Source organism: Malus sylvestris, chromosome 14 (genome assembly GCF_916048215.2).
Source record: "Malus sylvestris chromosome 14, drMalSylv7.2, whole genome shotgun sequence".
Classification (NCBI taxonomy): domain Eukaryota; kingdom Viridiplantae; phylum Streptophyta; class Magnoliopsida; order Rosales; family Rosaceae; genus Malus; species Malus sylvestris.
Window position 1 is genome coordinate 19,351,480 of NC_062273.1, and position 11,298 is coordinate 19,362,777.

At 40.4% G+C, this 11,298-nt stretch overlaps 1 protein-coding gene across 1 annotated transcript; it reads left to right on the forward strand.

Moving 5' to 3' along the window:
• The first annotated feature begins 7,280 nt into the window (after positions 1-7,280).
• Positions 7,281-11,231, forward strand: LOC126598699 (luminal-binding protein 5). The gene is made up of 8 exons (XM_050265057.1): positions 7,281-7,497; positions 8,472-8,739; positions 8,825-9,039; positions 9,133-9,375; positions 9,460-9,939; positions 10,048-10,202; positions 10,305-10,387; positions 10,482-11,231. The coding sequence occupies exons 1-8, from the start codon at positions 7,440-7,442 to the stop codon at positions 10,981-10,983; spliced, it is 2,004 nt and encodes a 667-aa protein (XP_050121014.1). The 5' UTR covers positions 7,281-7,439; the 3' UTR covers positions 10,984-11,231.
• Positions 11,232-11,298: the final 67 nt, after the last annotated feature.

An 11,298-nucleotide genomic window follows, 5' to 3' on the forward strand; every position in this document is an offset into this window, starting at 1 on the left:
TTAATTTAGATTGTGGTGGATTTGATTGACCTGAAAAAATGGCATGGAAGAAGAAAGAGCATGATTGAACCGGGAAGGAAGGAGAAAACTCCTCGTATGCCATAATCACCATTTAATTCCAGCTTTTTTTTAATTATTGGTTTATTAAATGATTTTTAATTTAAATTAAATTCTGATTAATTTAAATGATATGGTTGTCCACATCAAATGCTACATAAGATGATATATAAATATGGTATAAAAATATGGTAAGAATAACATTACTGGTGGGAAAGTGAGGGAGTGTCGAGAGAAGAGAGAGTGGGTGGGTCCAGTGGACCCAAAACCCAAATATAAATAAAATAAGATAACAAAATTGTCCATAACTTTGGTGAACGAATGCCTTGAATACTAAAGTTTCGTAGAATCTTTGTTTGTACTTCAAATTTTGTTTTGCTTGCGCACACATGTTCGTATCATTAGGTATTACGAGAATATACTAAGATGGTAGGTCATACGTGTCACGAGCACAAAGGTCAACCACTTCATAATTAAAACACAATACGAGTCGTAACATGAGCAATCTATCCAGAGGTTTTTCAGTGTTATCATAACATGAGTCAGTACACCATCTATCATAATACAAGCGGAGAAGGATTTTTTATTTTATTTTTCAAATGTCCCTCCACTTTTATCATGACGCGTGATATACTAGCCTATGTTTCAAGTACACTGAAAATTTCTCCAATTTGTTATGCAATTTACGTAAAATTTAACACATAAGTCATTCATGCACATGCAACATTCAATTTTTTTTAAAGAAAAATAAAACTTTTTATACTTTTTTTCCCTCAATTGTAATTAACCAACCTACGTGGTACGTGATATGAATATTTTTTTTTTCTCTCAAGAAAAACTAAATACTTGTAATTTGCCAGTACTATATATTTTTAAGAAAGACTATATTCAAGCATTGTGCAATAAATTCAATTATATTCATATCACATAAACTAGCTATATAATTTATTTTTGAATATCAAATTGTTACAATGATTTTAAGAATATAGTCTTTCTTTTTCACACATTGTTACTGTTTATATGTTGGTTCCAATTTTGATCTATGTTGGTACCACACATATTGGGCCTCAGACTTTGATACATTGGGCCTCATTACCCAGCCCATATGATTATGTAAAATGAGGAGCCCCTTATTCTATAAAAGGGGACTCATCCCCCCTCACAAAGGGGGAGAGTGAACCCAACAGAGGGCAATACCCTCACAAACACAACAACATTCTCTGTCTCTAGGGGACTCCCCCTCACCCTTGTAATCCATACATACAGTCAGAGAAATACAATCAGTGTGGGCGTAACCCAAACCTTGGGGTGAACCACGATACCTCTTATGTTATTTACATTACTTGCAGATTCACGGTCCGATTTACGTTGTTCCAAGACCTCTGATTTTGTGTATTAACTTTTGGCGCCGTCTGTGGGAAACGACACGAAAAGCTATGTTGGTTCTCTTTCAATTTTTCATCTTACCACCGTGAAACCTTCACAACCTCACCACTATCCATCGTGAATCTGCAAAACCCACATAGAGACACAAACGCAGAGCCCTCATCTCTCTTTCTCTCTCTGTGGAGAAAGCAAGCATAGTCTCAGCTTCTCTCTCCACTCACTTCGATGTTTCCTCCACCTCCACCAGCTTCAAAGCCAAGCCCTTCGAATCCTCCAAACGGACCATCTCGCCCAAACCCTTGTCACTCTTCCCTCTCTCACAACAACGTGCCATCTTGAGGACAAACAAGCGCTGCTCCGCTCTCTCCCAATCCCCCACTCACCCCGAATACATTCCCAACCGAAATCCCAAACAAAAACTATGTACAAGTCGTGGACACAACCCTACGGGACAGAGAACAAGCTGCCGGGGCGTCCATGACTCGGCTAAAAAATCTGGCCATTGCACACCAGCTAGCGAAACTAAGAGTGGATGTGATCGAGGTGGAGTTCCCGGCTTCGTCCAAACATGATTTGAAGACAGTGAAGCTGATAGCAAAAGAGGTTGGAAGCCGTGTTGACGAGTGCAACTACATGCCTGTCATATCTGCATATTGTAGGTGCATTCGTGGCGACGTCGACGCTGCATAGGAGTCGGTGAAGGACGCGACGCGTCTATTGACCAGCGAAATCCACATAAAGTATAAGCTGAACAAGACTGCCGATCAAGTTCTCGAACTCACGAAGGAGTTAGTGAGGTATGCCAGAAGCCTTGGAGCTCAGGACATTACTTTTCGTAGTGTAGCCAAGAAGAGATGCCGCTTCATATGTTCCTTAAGTCTCCGAGGAAGTAACGAGAAGGTATTCTCCGTAGGATTATCTTCGTCTTCTTCAAGTACTTCTCTTACCAATTTCCAAATCGCATATTCTACCTCATCTTTAAGACCATATTCAGATACCATGAACTCTATTTGTGGAAATATGACTTTGTACCTCTGCCATATCTGAGATGTATTGCCAATTGCCTGCATAAATGTCTGCACCATAACATGAAGATACATGAATAGTACCAGGCCACTGATCGAAATAGAAATTACAAACCAAGAACTACATTTGTAGCATAGTCATGTCCGACAAGCTCCGCGGTGAGAGGCTCGATCTTCAGCACGCCGCTGCCTTCCTCCCGCACACTAAGACCATGGCCGACGTCGACTACGCCGTCACCGTTGGATCCTAGCGACAACAATAACAATGACATCTACGCCGAAGGCAACGGAGCTGAGAACTCCTCCAGAGGAGGAATGAGCGGGGGAAAGAAGGCTGAGATCCCATCTGGAGTCATCGTCGGAGTCGGTTTGGTAGGGCTCGGAGGATTTGTGTACAAGAAGCGTCAGGATAACATCCGTGGATCTCAGTACAGTGATGTCACCAAGAGAGATTTTCTCTGAAGAAACACTCAGTCGTCTTCTCATACACAAAGCTTTTCTACTTCTAGAACTCTGGATCTTGATACGCCATTGGAACCACAACTCGTAAAAAGGCACACGGGACATGATGAAACTGATGTCTAGGACATTACCGAACGGGTCGGACGGCGAGGCACATGGTCTCCACAACCAGATCTCTGATCGTCTGTTTCGGCAATACCACCGTCATGGCCTTTGAGAATAATGGAGGAACTGCCTTTTCTGAAAAAGCCACGGAAAAGCAACAAAGAAGATAAGTTTTCTTCAAATTCATATCTTGTTAATAGAAACCACATCATCACATGCATCCTGTGATATTTTATTCCTATCTTTAATCACATGCTCCGGTCGAAGATTAATCATTCTTTTACAACATCTTTTCCTTTATATCTTTAATCATCCCTGACTCCAATATTTTAATGTTGTATCTGTAATCATTCGTGGAAGAAAGAAAAAGGGTACAAGGTATAATGTTTACCCACTATCCCTCTGTCTGAAAAAATCAATCGAAGAAAATAAGAGCATCTTTTCCTTTACAGCTATATTGTTTATTATTTTAAATATTATATTGACAAAAAAACATATCACATCACACATATTTTATTATTTTAAATCATTAGACACATGGAAAGGCTAATCACATTCACCTAAAAACCAGTGTTCTAAAAAACGGCCTAGGTGGCCGCCTAGGCGCTAGACGGTGGTGACCCGAGGCGATTTCTTGCAAATCGGTTGGAAAAATCGATCAGGATCTAGGCGGCTTAGGCGGTTCTAGGCGGCGGCGGTTCCTCACCCTCCTACATAAATTAAAAAAAAAGCATGTGTTAATCTTCTTATTTTTTCTGTCTCAAATCATCAAATCAACACATATTCAACAATGGCAGGGGCGATGCTTACCTCTGTGGGAAGATTGGAGCTTCAATGTGCCACCATTTCCATGGTAAGACTCACTAGTTTTGGTTTTTGCAGAGAAGATTGACTATCGTGAGTAGCTAAAGATGAGTGGGTGTATTGAAATGAGAGAGGAGGATCAAGCATTTGAGCTAAAATGGTAGATGAGGAGCGGCTAAGGTTCTTCATTGTAGGGAAATGACTCAAATGAGAAAGAGAGGTCCGAGAGAAATGGGAGAAAGGGTCGAGTGAAATGAGAGGGGGTCTGCTATTGAGAGATATCTCTCACATTCAGATATTCTAGAGAGCCCTAGGGTTTCTAAAAAGTAATTAGAAATGGGGGCACATCTTAACCTTTGTTTTGGAATCCTAAGAAGTTCACCACATGGATGCATGACACGTGTGCATGCCATGTTTGTTGAGAGGGTCGTTCTGAGACGAAGAGATAGGGAGGGGTTTGGGGCTCTGGGCTCGAGGCAAGCAGATGTTAGGGTTTTTTTTTTAAATGATCATGAAGCTGCTAAATTAGCATATATTGTAGCTGTTGCTAAAGATTAACACTGGTGTGGACTTGGATGTGTTGGTCAGCGTCTCCTCACAAGCTCTCAAGTCTCCAATTCGAAACCTGCGCCCATCATTTTTTTTTTATGCACCTTTCCCATGGCTCCTGGTCTTGGTTTCGAATCCAGTAAGCCCTTTCCTTTTCTTTTTTCTTTTTGTTTTATTATTTGTTTATTTTAAGTTATTTGTTTATTTTATGTTTTTCCTTTGTTTTAGTTTCTTTGTCCTAGGTGTTCGTTTTTATTAAAGTAGGACATAAAATCAATTATCTCAAATTTCTATTTTACAATAATTAATAGGAATTTGGTTTGCTTCACATTATTTAATAATCTTTGTCAAGAACGACCTTACGAGATCTGTTTATACTACAATAACCTTGTCATTCTTGCAAGTATTATAGGAGTTTTTAACACTTTTGCGTGTGTTGTAAAAGTTACATTACTATATTTCCTTATTTTGCTCCTATTTTGCATTTTATATGGTTTTAAATTGTGAACTTATTGTACATGTGTCATCCTACAATACTCCTTACTATGGTTATATGGATGTGTTTTTAAATTTTGGACTTGTTGGATACTCTTTTTGCATTTTATCATTCTTTTATTATATTATCTATGAATTTAATACAAGTATAATTTTTTGTAAGTGTTAATGTGCACTTATTTACAAGATATACAAGAAATTTACCTAAATTCGCCTAGGCGCCCGCCTAGACCCCGCCTACCCGCCTAGGCGCTAGGCACCAGCCCACCTTCCGACTAGCGCCTAGCGTTTTTTAAAACCTTGCTAAAAACCCTCCTTCTAGCACCAAAATAAATAAATAAATAAATAAAAATAATAAAATAAAATAAAGAAAGCTTTACTTTTCATTTTCAGCAAACATCATTATGTTTTCTCGATATCATTGTTTATTTGATATCCTATTATTTTATTTATGTCATGATGACTAATTATAAAATAATAATTTTATTATTTTTTATGTTATGATGACTTATGATTAAATAATATTGTTTCTGATATCACATGATTTATACCACGTTATTGATTTATACAACATGTGATTTATCAAACAACTGAATAAATCATTTATTCATGATTATATATATATATATACATATATACACACACAAATTTAGGCAATACCTAATATATTGTTGATATATGATACAAATCATTTACCACACGACTGAATAAATTATTTATGTATAGAAGGCACATAGTACAATATTTTACCTTGACACACTTTGTCAATTTGATTTATTCATTATACGGTCGTACTTATACTGTCATTTATTATCAAGAATTATTGAGCAATTAGGTCCACTGATCAACATTGTTGCTGATTAACGAAGTCTACCAACTTATAGACTGATGAGCCACGTGCTCATGGTGATCTCTTGTCTGACCGGACACCCACTTGCTCGGACATTTGCTTATTTGGACACCTATGTGCCCGAACCCAACTCGATGACCCTACAGATAGCCCCAACTTGATGACCCTACATATAGCCCCAAATCGATGACCCTACGTATGGCCCCGACTCAAAGACCGGACTTGCGAACCCGATCCGCGGATCCGACACATAGACCCAATATGCGAACCCGACAAGCGGACCCGAGTCATGTCGAGAATCAACTCATACTGAGTGCATGTCGACATAAAGTAGATACTTGTAATGAGGAATATCACGAGCCAAGTTGCCTTGCAACAAGCATCGCCTCCAACCGAGCAAACGCCTCGCCGCGAGTATAGCCTTTAGCTGAGCAGCCTCGCAACGAGCATCGCCTCTAGCCGAGCAGTCTCGTAACGTGTGATACCTCTAGCCGAATATTGCTTTATGTTGAGCATTGCCTTGGGTTGAGTACTGGTTCAAGACATCTAGCCACTTCGACCCGTACATGGATTGGATTTGAAGTTTCCAGCCAAAAGACTCTCTTGACTGAAGACTTGGGGGACTACTGTTGGTACCACACATATTGGGTCTCAGACTTTGATACATTGGGCCTCATTACCCAGCCTATATGATTATGTAAAAGGAGGAGCCCCTTATTCTAAGGGGACTCCTCCCCCCTCATAAAGGGGGAGAGTGAACCCAACATAGGGCAATACCCTCACAAACACAACAACATTCTCTTTCTCTGGGGGATTCCCCCTCAGCCTTGTAATCCATACATACAGTCAGAGAAATACAATCAGTGTGGGCGAAGCCCAAACCTTGGGGTGAACCATGATACCTCTTGTGTTATTTACATTACTTGCAGATTCACGGTCGGATTTACGTTGTTCCAAGACCTCCGGTTTTGTGCATCAACAATCTATAAATGAAAAAGAAAAATTCACATGCAAAACATGTGTGAAAGTTTCAAGTATCTTTAATAATAACATTCTCTTCAACTTTTAAACAAAATGATTCAAACGTAAACCCTGCTTTTATCGAGTAAATGAATCGATCTTAAAAGCTGATTAGTCCCGTTATCGCAAAATGACATTTAAATTTAATGCACAAGGTCTACTATAGTATAAGAAAGCATATTCCAAAAATGAGATTAAATATAACTAAGTTCTCTAAAGAAAACCTAGAACTTTTCAATAAATTAGTAAGAAGAGCAATCAATACCCTTTATACGGTGCGTTTCATATGGCCTAAAGCGATACTTGTTTCTTAAGCTACAGGCACTTCTCGCTCTTCACCATACACGTAAACCCTTTCACGAGATCCAACGGACCAGACGATCACACATGAGAGTCGAATATGATTGGCCAAGCTCCGAGACCTCGCAATCTGATTGGCCCACGTCATCAGGAATGACATGTTTCCCCGAATTGCCATCATCCGGTTGCACACAGAGTCGCAGATGCGGACAGCATACGTTTATCTCCCTCTATAAAACCTCGAGTCCCACGCGCTGTTTAAGACTCAGAAACACCAAGGACTCCTCCAAAATCGCCTGAGAGGCCACCAGAAGCCATCCCTCCTTACACTTCTATCTCCGACGCAGAGAGAAAACGCACAGAGCTTTCGTAGTTGAGCACACGCCATGGCTGGCTCTTGGAGAGCTCGCGGATCTCTGATCGTGCTCGCGATCGTCACATTCGGTAAATGTCTCGGTTTCTGAGTGCTGGATCTGGTTTTTTCATATTTTGTTTGAGGTTTTGTAGATTTTTGTTTTTGATCGGGATAATGCGGCGGATCTGACTGTGATTTGAAGTTTTTGAGCTCGGAAACGATGAGATTTATGGATTGAGCTTAAATTTTTTGTGGATTTTTGTTAGTGGATGTTGAATTTTGGTGTGTGTAAGAAAAGGTGGATGATATGTTTATTCATGATTACGTTGAGGTGTCGGAGTAGATCTAGATGGTTTGAGAAAGTTATAAAATTGTTTGTTATTGATTTAAGTGTGTAATGATTGATATCTGTATGTGATTAGATTGATATGTGTGGTTGTGTAAGTAAATCGTTTTTGTATTTGTGTGTATGAAATTTATTTGCTTGATTTCGTATATGTCAGGTGAAATTGAAACATAAGATAAGAAGAATCAGAATGTTTAGTATTGCTAACAGATATTAGGGTTTAGTAGCTGGTAATTTGATGAATTTTGTTAAGAAATGGAAGTTTTCGAACGTCGAGGAGATTTCGATCTTGCAACCGTTGTGGTACCATTTCTTATGGGCAATGTCATAGTAAGTGTTGGTTGTGTTGCTAAGAAAGTAGGCTTAATAAATGATATGATAATAATCTCTGCACAGCTTGCTGCTAGTTTCTGTTAATTGTTGTGTGCTAATTGCGTGATGCGTGACGTGCCAATGGCCCAATGCCTTGTTTGAAAGGAAATATATTAGTATGGTAGTGGAACATTGTCACGTGATATAACTAATCGACATGTTATAATTTTGGAGGAGCGGGTTTATACATGAGGTTTTGTGATTAATAACCAATTCACGTGCGTGGATTGATTATACCACGTGATGAGTTACTACACAATAATTTATTGTTTGAAAGCGACATGTTATTATCATTTACCATATGTGCTTCATATATGTACTAACATGGAAAAATTTGCATTACAGGGTGCCTTTTTGCATTTTCCATTGCTAAAGAAGAAGCGACCAAGTTGGGAACTGTCATTGGAATTGATCTTGGGACCACTTATTCCTGTGTTGGTGTTTACAAGAATGGTCATGTGGAAATTATAGCCAATGACCAGGGTAACCGTATCACCCCATCATGGGTGGCATTCAGCGACAGTGAGAGACTGATCGGTGAGGCTGCTAAGAACCAGGCAGCTGTGAACCCTGAAAGGACCGTCTTTGATGTCAAGAGACTTATCGGAAGAAAGTATGTGTTTTCTTTGTATGTTGATGATTTAAAATCATTTAAGCTGGCTGTAAGTTAATACTGACTGGTGCTTATTCTTTGGCAGGTTTGAAGACAAAGAGGTTCAGAAGGACATGAAGCTTGTTCCTTACAAGATTGTTAATAGAGATGGAAAACCTTATATCCAGGTGAGGATCAAGGATGGTGAAACCAAGGTTTTCAGCCCCGAAGAGGTCAGCGCCATGATTTTGACTAAGATGAAGGAAACGGCTGAAGCATTCCTTGGGAAGAAAATCAAGGATGCCGTCGTTACTGTCCCTGGTGAGTAAAGCTTATATTTAACCTAATATCTTTTCAAGTATATATGATTGTATTGGTCATAAACCTGACATTGTTTTCCTTTTCAAAACGCAGCATACTTCAATGATGCCCAAAGACAGGCAACCAAGGATGCCGGTGTGATTGCTGGGCTGAATGTTGCTAGGATTATCAATGAACCAACCGCAGCCGCCATCGCATATGGTTTGGACAAGAAGGGTGGCGAAAAGAACATCCTTGTGTTTGACCTTGGTGGTGGAACTTTCGATGTCAGTATTTTGACAATTGATAATGGTGTTTTTGAGGTTCTTTCCACAAATGGAGACACCCATTTGGGAGGTGAGAAGTCTTGTCTCCTGTTTAACTACTTGCTGATACATTGTCATTGTGGTATGTTGCTGACGTCTGTGTGCTGTTCTGCAGGTGAGGACTTTGACCAGAGGATCATGGAGTACTTCATCAAGTTGATTAAGAAGAAGCACGGAAAGGACATCAGCAAGGACAACAGAGCCCTTGGAAAACTCAGGAGGGAAGCCGAGCGTGCCAAGAGAGCACTCAGTAGCCAGCACCAGGTCCGTGTGGAGATTGAATCCCTTTTCGATGGAGTGGACTTCTCTGAACCCCTAACCAGAGCTAGATTCGAAGAGTTGAACAATGACTTGTTCAGAAAGACCATGGGACCTGTGAAGAAGGCTATGGATGATGCTGGCTTGGAGAAGCGACAGATCGACGAGATTGTGCTTGTTGGTGGAAGTACCAGGATTCCCAAGGTCCAGCAGCTTCTTAAGGACTACTTTGATGGCAAGGAGCCAAACAAGGGTGTGAACCCTGATGAGGCTGTTGCTTATGGTGCCGCTGTACAAGGAAGCATCTTGAGTGGAGAGGGTGGTGAAGAAACCAAAGGTAATACTTATTTCTCTTCGTGCGCAGATAATTTTGATATATTTGATAAAGCGGTTATTAGCTGAACTGCTGTAGCAACTACTGACAAATGTTTACTATGGTATTCAGATATCCTTCTCCTTGATGTCGCTCCTCTCACCCTCGGTATTGAAACTGTTGGAGGAGTTATGACCAAGCTTATCCCAAGAAACACCGTTATTCCAACCAAGAAATCCCAGGTTTTCACCACTTACCAGGATCAGCAGACAACTGTCTCCATTCAGGTATTGTTCTTTGTCAATTTGATGACAATAAAATGCTTAGTTTAGTTAAGTCTTCGTACAAATGCATATCAGTTTCTTAATGGATTCTATTTAATTTCTCAGGTCTTCGAGGGTGAAAGGAGTCTCACAAAAGATTGCAGGAACCTCGGTAAATTTGATCTCACCGGAATTCCTCCAGCTCCAAGGTCTGTTTATACTGGCATTTAATCTTCCCTTATGATTTGCCACCCGTTTGTTTCCAAGGATTCTAACAGTATTTCGTTCTTCTTTACTGAACAGGGGAACTCCTCAAATCGAAGTCACATTCGAAGTTGATGCTAACGGTATCCTTAACGTGAGGGCAGAAGACAAGGGCACGGGTAAAGCTGAAAAGATCACCATCACAAACGACAAGGGTCGTCTCAGCCAGGAGGAGATTGAGCGCATGGTTAAGGAGGCAGAGGAGTTTGCCGAGGAAGACAAGAAGGTGAAGGAGAGGATCGATGCTCGCAACAGCCTGGAGACCTACGTCTACAACATGAAGAACCAGATCAACGACAAAGACAAGCTAGCTGACAAGCTCGAGTCCGATGAGAAGGAAAAGATTGAAACCGCCACAAAGGAAGCCCTCGAATGGTTGGACGACAACCAGACTGCCGAGAAGGAAGACTACGATGAGAAGCTCAAGGAGGTTGAAGCCGTGTGCAACCCCATCATCTCAGCCGTATACCAGAGGTCAGGAGGTGCCCCAGGTGGTGCTGGAGCCTCAGAGGAGGACGATGAGTCGCATGACGAGCTTTAAAAGAGTAGCTTTATTTTATTTTCATCGACCACAGTTGGAAGCAGTGAGGAGTGAGAGAGACAGAGGGGTTATAGGTTTAGGGGAAGGAGACTTGTACTGTAATTTTTCCGATGGGGATAGAAGAAGCCGAGGGAGACGAATTTCGGTACCCCTCAGGCTTATCTTGTTTTTGAAGTGGAGATACATTTCAGGTCCTTTTGTTAGAACTGTAATTTCTTTATTTTGATAAAGAAAACAGAGTTCCTAAATTTGGTTGGTCGTCGGTTTTACTGCTGGGTAATATCATATGTGGTATGTTAAGCTATGCATTAATGA